General features: G+C 60.2%; 1 protein-coding gene and 1 non-coding gene across 3 annotated transcripts; both read left to right on the top strand.

Moving 5' to 3' along the window:
* Positions 1-734: 734 nt before the first annotated feature.
* Positions 735-10,754, top strand: NOP53 (NOP53 ribosome biogenesis factor). 2 transcript variants are annotated; one of them, XM_036275638.1, is made up of 13 exons: positions 735-958; positions 1,360-1,424; positions 3,689-3,797; positions 4,397-4,596; positions 4,919-4,989; positions 6,197-6,292; positions 7,574-7,678; positions 7,756-7,977; positions 8,642-8,817; positions 9,005-9,071; positions 9,798-9,874; positions 9,947-10,003; positions 10,237-10,754. In XM_036275638.1, the coding sequence occupies exons 1-13, from the start codon at positions 735-737 to the stop codon at positions 10,241-10,243; spliced, it is 1,476 nt and encodes a 491-aa protein (XP_036131531.1). In that variant the 3' UTR covers positions 10,244-10,754. The 2 variants fall into 2 exon arrangements, with proteins under 2 accessions (XP_036131531.1, XP_036131532.1); XM_036275639.1 differs by lacking the exon at positions 10,237-10,754 and having other exon boundaries at positions 9,947-10,007.
* On the top strand, positions 9,120-9,230 carry LOC118639678. The gene has a single exon (XR_004961251.1). It is a non-coding gene; the product is annotated as a small nucleolar RNA SNORD23 (small nucleolar RNA).
* Positions 10,755-10,991: the final 237 nt, after the last annotated feature.

Raw genomic sequence — 10,991 nt, 5'->3', positions numbered from 1 at the left:
ATTGAGTCGAGTGGAGGATGGGGTTCAGGGGGAGGCGGGAACGGGGCTAACGTTTGGAGGCCAGGCGCACACTCCAGCGCTTGGTAAGACATCGTCTCTCGTAGTGTCAGGATAACCTGTGAGGCGGATGCACCGTCGTCGGCCCCATTTCCCATCCCCGTGTTACAGACGAGGAAACCGAGGCGCAGTGACGTGGTTCGCCCCAGGTGTCTGAGTGGGTGTGAGCTCCTAGAGTGCTCACAGCCCTCGCGTACACTTCTGGGCTGGCAACCGCGACATCCCGAAAGCTCCTCGACTTCCAGGATTAGCACAGGGGCCGCCAAGCCTTCCGAGACTGGGACGCGTCTGTGCGCCGAATCCGCCATGCATGATCCCGATGTTTCTTTCCTAAGGAAACTATTTTAAAAAATAATACTCAGATTTAAAAATATCCCCCGGGCGGCCGGGAAAGATGTTTGGCTAGGGCGAGAGCCAAGGCCCTAAAAGCCGTGGAGAACTGGAATCCGCAGAGGTGGGAGGAGCCATTCACCCTTTTTCAAGATGGCGGCCTCCGCGCCGCTTGGCGGCGATGGCCGCTTTACCAAGATGGCGGCCTCTGAGCCGCTTGGCCGCTTTGGCTACTTTACCAAGATGGCGGCCTCCGATGTAGGTCTCGGGAGTGCGTGGGGGAATGTGCGCGCGCATGCCCCAAACCGGATTTCCGCCGCCGGTGGCTGGGTTCTTCCTTTAACAAGATGGCGGCAGGAAGCAGTGGCGGTAGCGGCAAGGTCCGCTCGAAAAGCGAGGCTGATTCCGGCTTCCTGGGGCTGCGGCCCACTTCGGTGGACCCAGCGTTGAGGCGGCGACGGCGAGGCCCGAGAAATAAGAAGCGGGGCTGGCGGCGGCTCGCGGAGGAGCCGCTCGGGCTGGAAGTCGATCAATTCCTAGAAGACGTACGGCTGCAGGAGCGCACGAGCGGGTGCGTGGGGCGGGACTTCCGGCAGCTGGGCCACGTTCTGTGTGGTCAGGTGTTTGGGGTGCGGGGGACTTCCCTGGGTACCCCTGGGATAGCCGAGGGCAAGGTCTGGGCACTCTGGGTGGGTGGTTGGGGCACTGGGTAGGGTTACCAGGTACAGGACACCTAGTTAGATTTGAATTCAGGTAAACACGGCACTTCTAGTGTGTGTATGTCCTCTACATCCACCCTAGCATAGTGAATCTCCAGTATTCACTTCTGTAAACTGACGGGAGAAGCCTTAGCCTGAAGGGCGGCAAGAGGAGGCTTGAATGAGCATAAGGGAAAGCTGGGCGCTGCCTGCGAGGTTAAACCTACTCCTTCCCCAGCCTCTGTGGCTGACATTCTGTATTTCTCTCTCCCAGTGGCTTGATATCGGAGGCCCCCGATGAGAAACTCTTCTTCGTGGACACTGGCTGCAGGGATAGAGGTGAGGAAGGGCTCTGTGGTGTTGCAAGGAATGGATTGGTCGTGGTCTGGCCCACCTCAGCCCCTGAGAGTGTCTGTTGACAACATGGCTCGGAAGGCAAGCACCTTCCAAAAAGGGGCTTTACTATAAACAAGAGGATCTGGAATGAACAGAAAGTAGGCTACTAACTTAAAGAAGCCAGTTTCCTTTTTGAGGTATTAGAGAGCTCAGTGCCCAAAAGCCAGCCTTGATGAGTAGATGAGATATAAAATAGCAGGGGCTCATTACCCTGGTCGATGTGTCTCAGCAGGTAGAGTGTCCGCAGAGCACAAAGGACCTCAGGTTCTTTTTCCTGTCAAGGGCATGTACCTGGGTTGCAGGTTCGATCCTGGCCCCAGTCGATTGATGTTTCTTTCTCATAGATGTCTCTTACCCTCCCTCCCTTTCATTCTCCCTTAAGAAAAAAAAAACAAAAACCCTGGCCGGTTTGGCTCAGCAGTTAGAGTGTTGGCCCGCGGACCAGAGAGTCCCGGGTTCGTTTCCCGCTAAGGGCACGTACCTCGGTTGCAGTTTGTCCCTGCCCCAGTTGGGGTTGTGTGGGTGGCAACCACTTGGTGTGTCTTTCTCACATCGATGTTTCTCTCTCTTCCTCTCTCTCTCTCTGTCTCTCTCTCTCCCTCCCTCCCTATCTGAAGATAAATGCAGAAATACCCTGGGGTGAGGATTAAAAAAAAAGAAAAATCAATGGAAAAAATATTCCCGGGTGAGGACTAACAACGAAAAATGGCAAGGCTCATTAATTTGCTGAAAAGCAACGAACCTGCTATAAGGAAGTAATCAGGCCAGTTTTTGTTAATAAGATATACTTTAGTAAGAAGTAGAGGACTCTTTTTTTTTTTTTTTTTTTTTTTTTATCCTCAGCTAAGGACCTTTTTGCATTTATCTTCAGGTAGAGCGGGGGTGGGGGGGAGAAACATCAATGTGAGAGAGACACATCGAGTGGCTGCCATCCACACGGCCCCGGTTGGGTTCAGGGACAAACTGCAACCGAGGTACGTGCCCCCAGCGGGAACCGAACCCAGGACTCTCTGGTCCGCAGGCTGACGCTCCAACCGCTGAGCCAAACTGGCCAGGGCTAGAGGACCCACTTTAACAAGTGGGTGAAAAACTTGTCTTAACCTGCTAGTTATAATTTGCCAAAGTACAGGCTTAAGACACGTTGAAACAAGTGGAGAAGTGAGTTAGGGATTGTTAGGGTGTATGTCAATATCCGGAAACAGATTAAGAACAGGCAGTCTGCTTTCACGAGGGGACAGAGAGCAAGCTGAGGGGTCTGCCTTCATGGGAAAACTGGTAGCTTTGATGAGCAGGTGGCAAGCTGCGGTAGCAGCAGGACAACCTAACGATCAGAGTTGAGATCAGCCAAGGGACCTGTTCTCACCTAAGTGAGCGGAGCCGTTTCAGTGAGCAGAAAAGGAGTGAAAGGGCCTGCTCTCGGGCATAGGAGACTCAGCGAGCAGGTTGCAAAGGGTTGTTGAAGAGGACGGCTTTCACAGAGGTCCTAGATCTGGCTGCAGACCAAGGGGGAGTCAGGACCTGCCCTAGTGAGCAGGCGAGGAAGTAGTGAAGGCTGCTGTGGCCGCTGGGAAGTCTGGGGAAGGGGGGGGGGAGGGGGACAGTGTACAGAGTCTGCTTTAGGTTGAAAGGGAGGTGGGAAGACAGTGATTTTTGCACTTTCACAGGTGACCTCTGCTTTACATCCACACAGCCCTGTGAGGTAGGCATTTAGGAAGTCAGTTTTGCCAGGTCCAGGGTAAACAGAAGGATGCGGATTTGGTTCCGGAGAGTTTTGTCCTGGACTTCTTGCTGTTCATTACATGTTAGGTCTTAGAAGTAAAAGGCAGAAAACCCTGTTGTGCTGAGGAACACCCTGGGCCTCAGTGTCACCAGGCACCTGCTTTCTTCCTTGTTACTGTTACTGGTTCTGCGGCCATTTCCCTGCTGTGTCTGGAAGCCTCTTGTGGGCAGGGCTGTGGGTCTGACTCCTGTGTGTCCCCAGCACGGGGCTGCATCCAGCTGGCCCAGGAAATGGGTGTGGTGGAGCGCAGAGCTTGGGCACCATGGGCCCTGCCCTCGGGGCTTCTTCAGATGGGGGCCTGGAGTCAGCCTGGGGCCCCCAAGACTGGGCTGGGGTGCAGGTCCGATGGAAATGAAGTGTGGTTGGGGAGTTGGTCTCGGGCCACGAGGAGGCCTGAGGCCTTGATTCTCCTTTCTCCCACTCCCAGAGCTGAGCAAGAAGAGGACCAAAGGCCGGAAAAAGTCACTGCTCCTCAAGAAACCCCTTCGGGTTGACGTCATTTTAGAGAACACGTCCAAGATCCCTGCCCCCAAAGAGTAAGCGTCCCACGCCTCGGACCCTTCTTTGCCCACTGCACTTGGGCCTCCTGCTTCTTCTGCAGGAGTCCTTTCTCACTGTCAGACCCTAAAGAAATCGCTGGGGAGGGGGTGGGGAGGGTCACTTGGAGGGCAGGGATGGGTTCAGCTTTGGGCTTTGGAGATCGGATTGGAGGGAGTGAGGCAGGGCCTGGGTGCTGTGGCTGAAGCAGACGAGGATGAGGCCTGGATCTGCCCAGGGCTCCAGGGAGGGAGAGGAGGGCATGGGTGGGAACCATCATCAGGAGGTGGGTCAGGTGGTGGATGATGGGGGGCCGGCTCTGAGATGGGAATATGGGGGAACTGGCTTTGGGGACAGGGTCGTGTGGTGTGTTAGGTGCCTGGGAGACATCCAGGGCCAGGGCCCCAGAAGCATTGTTTTGTTGGGTCTCGGGCTCGGAAAGACCTGGGAGATGTTCTCTGAACCTGCTGCACAGAGTGAGGAGTGGGAGGAGCTAGGAGGGAGCTGGTTCTTGGAGGGTGCTGGAGGGGCTGCCGGAGGAGCCGCGCTTCCCAGGCCTCTACCTCACCCACTTCGCCTGTGCGGCTTCCCCCCCCAGCATCCTCGCCCACCAGGTCCCCAATGCCAAGAAGCTCAAGCGGAAGGAGCAGTTATGGGAGAAGTTGGCAAAGCAGGGCGAGCTGCCCCGAGAGGTGCGCAGGGCGCAGGCCCGACTCCTCAGCCCTCCTGTGGCCAAAGCCAAGCCCGGGCCCCAGGACACTGTGGAGCGGCCCTTCTACGATCTCTGGGCCAAAGACAGTGAGTGCCCCTGTTGTCACCTGTGCATGTTGTCGGAGGGGGGCCCTGCGGGTGCTTGGATGACCTTCAGCAGAGTTGGGGGTCTTGAGTGGTGCCCTTTTCCCGTTCGTGCTGGGCTTCCCTGCCCCTCAGCCTTCGGGCTCTCCTGCCTTCCCGGCCCCACCAGGTGCTTTTAGCCTGGCGTTCGATGCCCCTCAGGGTCACAATCACTTCCTCCCTCGCCCGTGCTTCAGAGCATGTTTGTGCAGCGGGGAGGGTCGGGGAGCCACGGGGATGCCCCACCCTGGACAGCCCCCCGGAGCTGCCCTCCCTGCCTCCACAGACCCCCTGGAGCGGCCGCTGGCTGGCCAGGATGCGTTTTTCCTGGAGCAGACCAAGAAGAAAGGAGTGAAGGTGAGACTGTCCGAGTGGCGACCTGAGTGGTCGAGGTCAGGGGAGGGGCCGGGAGCAGGGGGGCAGCTCTGCATTGGGGCGAAGGGCCCAGGCCTCAGAGCCGTCCACCCTGTGACGTGGGCAGCGCCTCAAAGGGAGAGCCAGGTGCTTTAGGGAAGGTCGGAAAAGCGTTACAGAGAAGGTGGTGCTGACACGTTAGGGACCTGGGCGAGCCTCTAGGCCAGGGAAGGAGGAGCAAGTTGGAGGAGCCTGCAAGGTGGGAGAGGCAGCTGAGGTTTCAGTTTCACTCTGCAGGTGTTTTGTGTGGGAGAGGGTGGGAACCCCGCCCCCAGGAGGTGGGGCTGAGGCGGAAGGGGGAAGGGGGCAATTGGGTGTGGGGAGATGAGGGCAGGGTGTCCAGGGTGACCTGCGGGGTTCTGCTGGAGACTGGGGGCCTCTGCTGGGGAGGCCAGATGGCAGAGTTGAGGAAAGTCTTCAAGTGGAGGTGCTGGGGTGCTGCTCCCCGAGCGAGCACTCGAGTCTCTGGGTCTCGTTAAGATGAAGAGAGCCCTAGCCAGGCGGCTCGGTTGGTTGGCGCGTCGTCCCGTATACTGAAAGGTGGCGGGTTAGGTTCCCAGTGGGGGCACTTACCCAGGTTGTGGGTTCGATCCCCATTCAGGCATGTGCGGGAGGCAACAAACCGATGTTTCTCTCATTCTCTTTCTCTTCCCCTCGCCCCCTTCTCCCTTCCTCCGTAAGATCAATTTTTCAAAAAAGATGCAGAGGTCCAAGTGGACCCAGGATTGTGTGTTTTTTACAAGGTCCCCAGGGGATCGAGGCTGCACTGTGAGTCTTCGTCAGGCATGCGCTGCTCTGACAGACCCTGCGGCAGATTTTAGAGTGACGGGATGCGGTGACTAAAGTCAGACCTGCTGGACCACGTTTATACAAGTGTCACCCATCCCCGCCCGCCGTGGGGGTCACAGGGAGTTGTCTCAGGAAAGGTGGGCAGAGCCTCTGCCTGCAGGGAGCTTGCTGGTCCTGGGGATGCCACTCCTGGGGGAACCGCATGTCCGTTGTCCCGGACGCGGGATCCCACAGCACCTAGCTTGGCGGCTGTGGGCCTCGCGAGGCATCTGCCAGACCTGAGCCTGGAGCCCCAGCCGTGCAGCTGTGAGGACGTGAGGGCCCGTGCTCCTGGCCTTATCCCGCTTTGGTTTTCGTCCAGCGGCCGCCGCATCTCCACACCAAGCCGTCCCAGGTGCCTGCCGTGGAGGTGACACCCTCCGGAGCCTCCTACAACCCATCCTTTAAGGACCACCAGGTACACAGCCCTCTCCTCACTCGGTGCCTAGCTGCTGGGTTGGCATTCTCTCGCCTGGCACTTTCTCCATGCCCACCAGGAGCTGGGGACTCAGCAGTGACTGAGTTAGTCCCGGGCCTGCCCTCCTGGGGTTCACAGTCCAATGGAGGAGGCAGACTTCTTCGGGACAGTGACAACCCAGGTGGTCAGGGTTGGGAAGGGGGATCCCAGACGGGTCGCCAAACCCAGCCTTGGTAGTCAGGAGGGCTTCTTGGAGGAGGGGACAACAGCTGAAAATGAGGGTGAGTTTGCTGTGGGAAGGGAATGGGAATGTCAGGCAAGAGGCCCAGAGGTGAGTGAGTCCCTGGCGCCTTTCGGGAAGCTCTCAGTGTAGATGCAGAGGGCAGGATGAACTCTTAACAGACAGACCAGGGGGGAGTATCCAAGGCCCAAGGTTGTGCAGCAACAGGAAAACCTGGCTGTGAGCGTCACTGGGTTCATTTCACAGACGTTTGTTGAGCACAGGTGGTGTGAACAGTGGGGACACACCCCTGCCCTCGAAGAGCGTGTTCCTGGAGAGAAATCGAGGTCACTGAGTAGATGCAGGGACACGCGAGTGCTGTTCCTTGTCGTTCACGAGTAGAGGGTCTCGTAGCCAACGGGAGCAGAAGCGGTGGGCCGCACGCCATGACGGTGTCCACAGAAACGGACACCGGGCACCGGATGGTGGGAGGGTGAGCTTGGCTGACCCAGGAGGAGGCTGCCAGCTGCGGGCTGCTCCTCGCTGGACAGACGTGGGCAGCATGGTGCTGGGGAGGAGGAGGAGTCAGGCCAACGGTCGTTTCTTTAGAAATCTGTACCGCTTTGCGCAGATCTACTCCTGGGCCATGTGACCCGCCCACTGACAGGGCACATCTCTGGTTTCAGTACATTCCCTGGGCCCTGTAGCCTCACAATTTCAGAACATTTTCATCACCCCAGGGAGAAATGCCAGGCCCATCGGCTGTCATCCCCGTCTGGTCTCCCGCAGTCTTTGGCAGTCGTCATGCTCTTTCTTGTCTGTGGATTTGCCATTTCTGGGTGTTTGTGTAAATGAAAGTACGATGTGTGGAAACCAGACTGTCCTTGAAGGGAACTGGCAGAGAAGCCAGGAGCCCCCTCTGGCCGCCGTGGGGAGGGCGGGATGAGGCTGTCACTGGGGAGCCAGGGGGGAGGGGCTAGGGTATTGGGGTGGGGGCCAGATCTGTAACTCCCAGGAGAGGCCCTGGGGACTTGGTCCTCACCCCACCCCTGCCCTCCCAGACCCTGCTCTGGGAAGCTCACGAGGTCGAGCTGCAGCGACAGAAGGAGGCGGAGAAGCTGGAGCGGCAGCTGGCCCTGCCCACCGCGGAGCAGGCCGCCACCCAGGTGAGCCCACGCTTGCCACCCTCTCCTCCTTCCCAGCCTCCCCCTGGCCCGCCCCTGACACCCTCCCTCTCGCCCAGGAGTCTACATTTGAGGAGATGTGCCAGGGGCTGCTGGAAGAGTCAGATGGGGAGGGGGAGCCAGGCGAGGGCCAGGACAAGGGGCCTGAGGTGGCCGGAGACCAAGCTGGAGGGGACCAGGCTGGAGAAGACCAGGCCGGGGGAGGCACAGCTGCCCGCCTGTCTGCTGTGGAGAAGAAGACGGAGCAGCAGCGCCGGCGGGAGAAGGCCGCCCGGAAGCTGGTGAGCACGTGGGCTCGGGTCTGCTCTCCTGCTCCCGCTGCCTGTTTCCCAGCGGTCGGGGGACGGCAGTGCGGGGCGGGCCAGACCAGGGTCCTGCTGCCTGTCCGGGGGGCAGGCCAGACCAGGGTCCTGCTGCCTGTCCGGGGGGCAGGCCAGACCAGGGTCCTGCTGCCTGTCCGGGGGGCAGGCCAGACCGGGGTCCTGCTGCCTGTCCGGGGGGCAGGCTAGACCGGGGTCCTGCTGCCTGTCCGGGGGGCAGGCTAGACCGGGGTCCTGCTGCCTGTCCGGGGGGCAGGCTGGAGCAGGCTAGACCGGGGTCCTGCTGCCTGTCCGGGGGGCAGGCTAGACCGGGGTCCTGCTGCCTGTCCGGGGGGCAGGCTAGACCGGGGTCCTGCTGCCTGTCCGGGGGGCAGGCCAGACCGGGGTCCTGCTGCCTGTCCGGGGGGCAGGCTAGACCGGGGTCCTGCTGCCTGTTAATGGGTGAGGAAGGTTGTTTCGGGAAACCACGGTTGTGAAGAAACTAGAGTCGCTGGCCTGTTGTGACCTGGGCTCAGGTGGCCAGGAAGGAGTCCTGTGGGAAGTGGCGTTGGAGGGGCCCGGGTAGAGACAAGGCCCGCAGGGCAGGTGGCCCCGCGCTGAGCCCTGACTCCAGCTGTCCCTGCAGCGGGTACAGCAGGCCGCAGTGCGGGCCGCCCGGCTGAGGCATCAGGAGCTCTTCAGGCTGCGTGGCATCAAGGCCCAGGTGGCACAGTGGCTGGTGGAGCTGGCACGGCGGCGGGAACGGCGGCGGGCACGGCGGCTGGCTGAGGCCAACAAGCCCCGCAGGCTGGGGCGGCTCAAGTAAGGCCTGGGCTGGGGCCCCGGGGCAGGTTGGGAGGGGTCCTGATCAGCCTGGCCCCCTGCGAGACTGTCTTTCTCCCAAAGCGCCAAGTCCTCAGAGGCCCGCTGCCCAGCCCCTCTTCCCCGGGAGGGGATTTTGGGCTCTGTACCCTGGTCCAGGACCCTAGCTCCCTGCCCTGTCCTCCAGGTACCAGGCCCCTGACATCGATGTGCAGCTCAGCTCGGAGCTGTCTGACTCGCTCCGGACCCTGAAGGTACTTGGCCAGCTGGGTGTTGAGGGAGGTTCTATAAGGGAGAGCCAGTGCCCAGTGATGACACCCATCCTTGCTCCCCGTGCCCCCTGCGGGCTGTGGGCGACACCATGGCTGCCCCCAGGCTGGGCCGGTTGGGCTGATGCCTGGGGGCTGAGGGCACAGGGCCCCAGATTGCGGTCCCCATGGGGTGTGGGGCTGGGTGATGTGATGATTTGAACCTCTGACCCTCAGGCCTTTCCTCCCAGCCAGGTCCCATACAGCCCCTGGTCTCCTGCCCACAGGGGTCACTGTAAAGCTCAACATGGACCTTGTCCCTTCCCCACTCAGAACCTTCCATGGCTCCCCAGCGCCCCTGGAGGAAGCCCAGTTTCCCAGCCGGCCCAGGCCCTGTGTGGTCGGGCCTGCCTCGGCGCAGCCCCGTGCTTCACCTGTGGGCCTGCCGTGCCTTCTCTGACCGGCCTCGCCTCGCTGCTCCCTCGGCCTGCACACCCTCTTCCCTCCCCGGCCTCCTCCCGGGTTCCTCCACGCCAGTTCAGAGGCAGCCATGGGTCGGGACCAGCCGCCCCACGAGCTCAGGCTCAGCCGTGCCCCTGGTGCCCGAGGCAGGCTGGGTCTGTGCTGACGGGAAGCCTGCAGGGGACTGGCCTCCACCGGAGCCCTGGCTGGACCCTCCTGAGAGGTCAGAGGCCCTTGGGGTTCTGCTGACATCTTCTCTGTGTCCCGCAGCCTGAGGGCAACATCCTCCGAGATCGGTTCAAGAGCTTCCAGAGGAGAAACATGATCGAGCCCCGGGAGAGAGCCAAGTAAGGGCGTCCGTGTGGGTGGGGCTCCCACACCTTGTGGGCTCCCGGCGCCGACCGCTCTTCTCTCTGCAGGTTCAAGCGCAAGTACAAAGTGAAGCTCGTGGAGAAGCGGGCGTTCCGGGAGGTCCAGTGAGTGCCGCCCCTCCTTCCCGGGCGTCCCTGGGTCCCCGGGCCCATCCCAACCTCAGTGACGGGCCAGTGGTTGAGGGCCAGCCCTCCAGGTGCACCTGAACCCAGAGTTGGGGCAGGAGGGTCCCCAAAAAGAAACAGAAGGACCCAAACCAGAGGGGTGTGTCAAGTGGGTGAGAACATGGGGCCCCCACTCCCCTCGGCCCTCCTCAGCCCCCCTCCTCTGTCCCCAGGTTGTAGCTGATGCTGGATGCTGGAGCCCCCCCAGCCCCTTTCAATAAAGCACCTTCGGACCACCTGGGCCTCGTGTGTCACTTGTCCCTGCTGTGGGCAGCTTCTCTCTGTCCGCCCCTCCAGCACTCAAGGATGTGAATTCTAGAACCTTCGTCTCTGCCAAAGGGCCCATCCCTTGGGCGAGGTGGGGAACCATCCCCAGAGTGAGGAAGGTCCGAGAGAAGATGGGGTGGGCCGGCTGGCCACACCTGGATCACTGACGGGGTGCAGCCCACTGCTCCGCCCCGATGAGAGACCGGTCGCATTGGTGGTGGCAGCAGCTGACACTGACTGTGCCGGGCAGATGGAGACACTCGTGAGCCCTCAGGCCGCCCACTAAGGAGGGCCAGCCTTACCCCATTTTGAAGGTGAGGAAACGGAAGCGCTCAAGGGGGTAATTTTCCTCCCCACACACACCTATTTAATGTTTTTGGAAACCTTAATTCTACGAGTAATAAAGGGCTGTGTTCTCACTGTATGTAAGTCATTGATGTGGTGCAAAAAACCATGCCTGTCGTCCTTGACCTTTGCCCTCCACTCAAATCCTCTCCTCTGCAGAGGTGGTTGTCGCTGCAGTTTGGGGTGAAGGGTGACGCTGTGCCCCATGCACTGCTATTAAACATACTTGTCCACGTGAAAATAGAGTTATTCTTCGTTTTTCTGTGTCAGGTAGAATCGTACCATACGTGGTTTCTAACTTGCTCTTTGGTGCATC

This window comes from Molossus molossus, unplaced genomic scaffold (genome assembly GCF_014108415.1).
Source record: "Molossus molossus isolate mMolMol1 unplaced genomic scaffold, mMolMol1.p scaffold_m16_p_21, whole genome shotgun sequence".
Lineage (NCBI taxonomy): Eukaryota > Metazoa > Chordata > Mammalia > Chiroptera > Molossidae > Molossus > Molossus molossus.
This window is presented reverse-complemented; position numbering and strand designations above follow the sequence as displayed.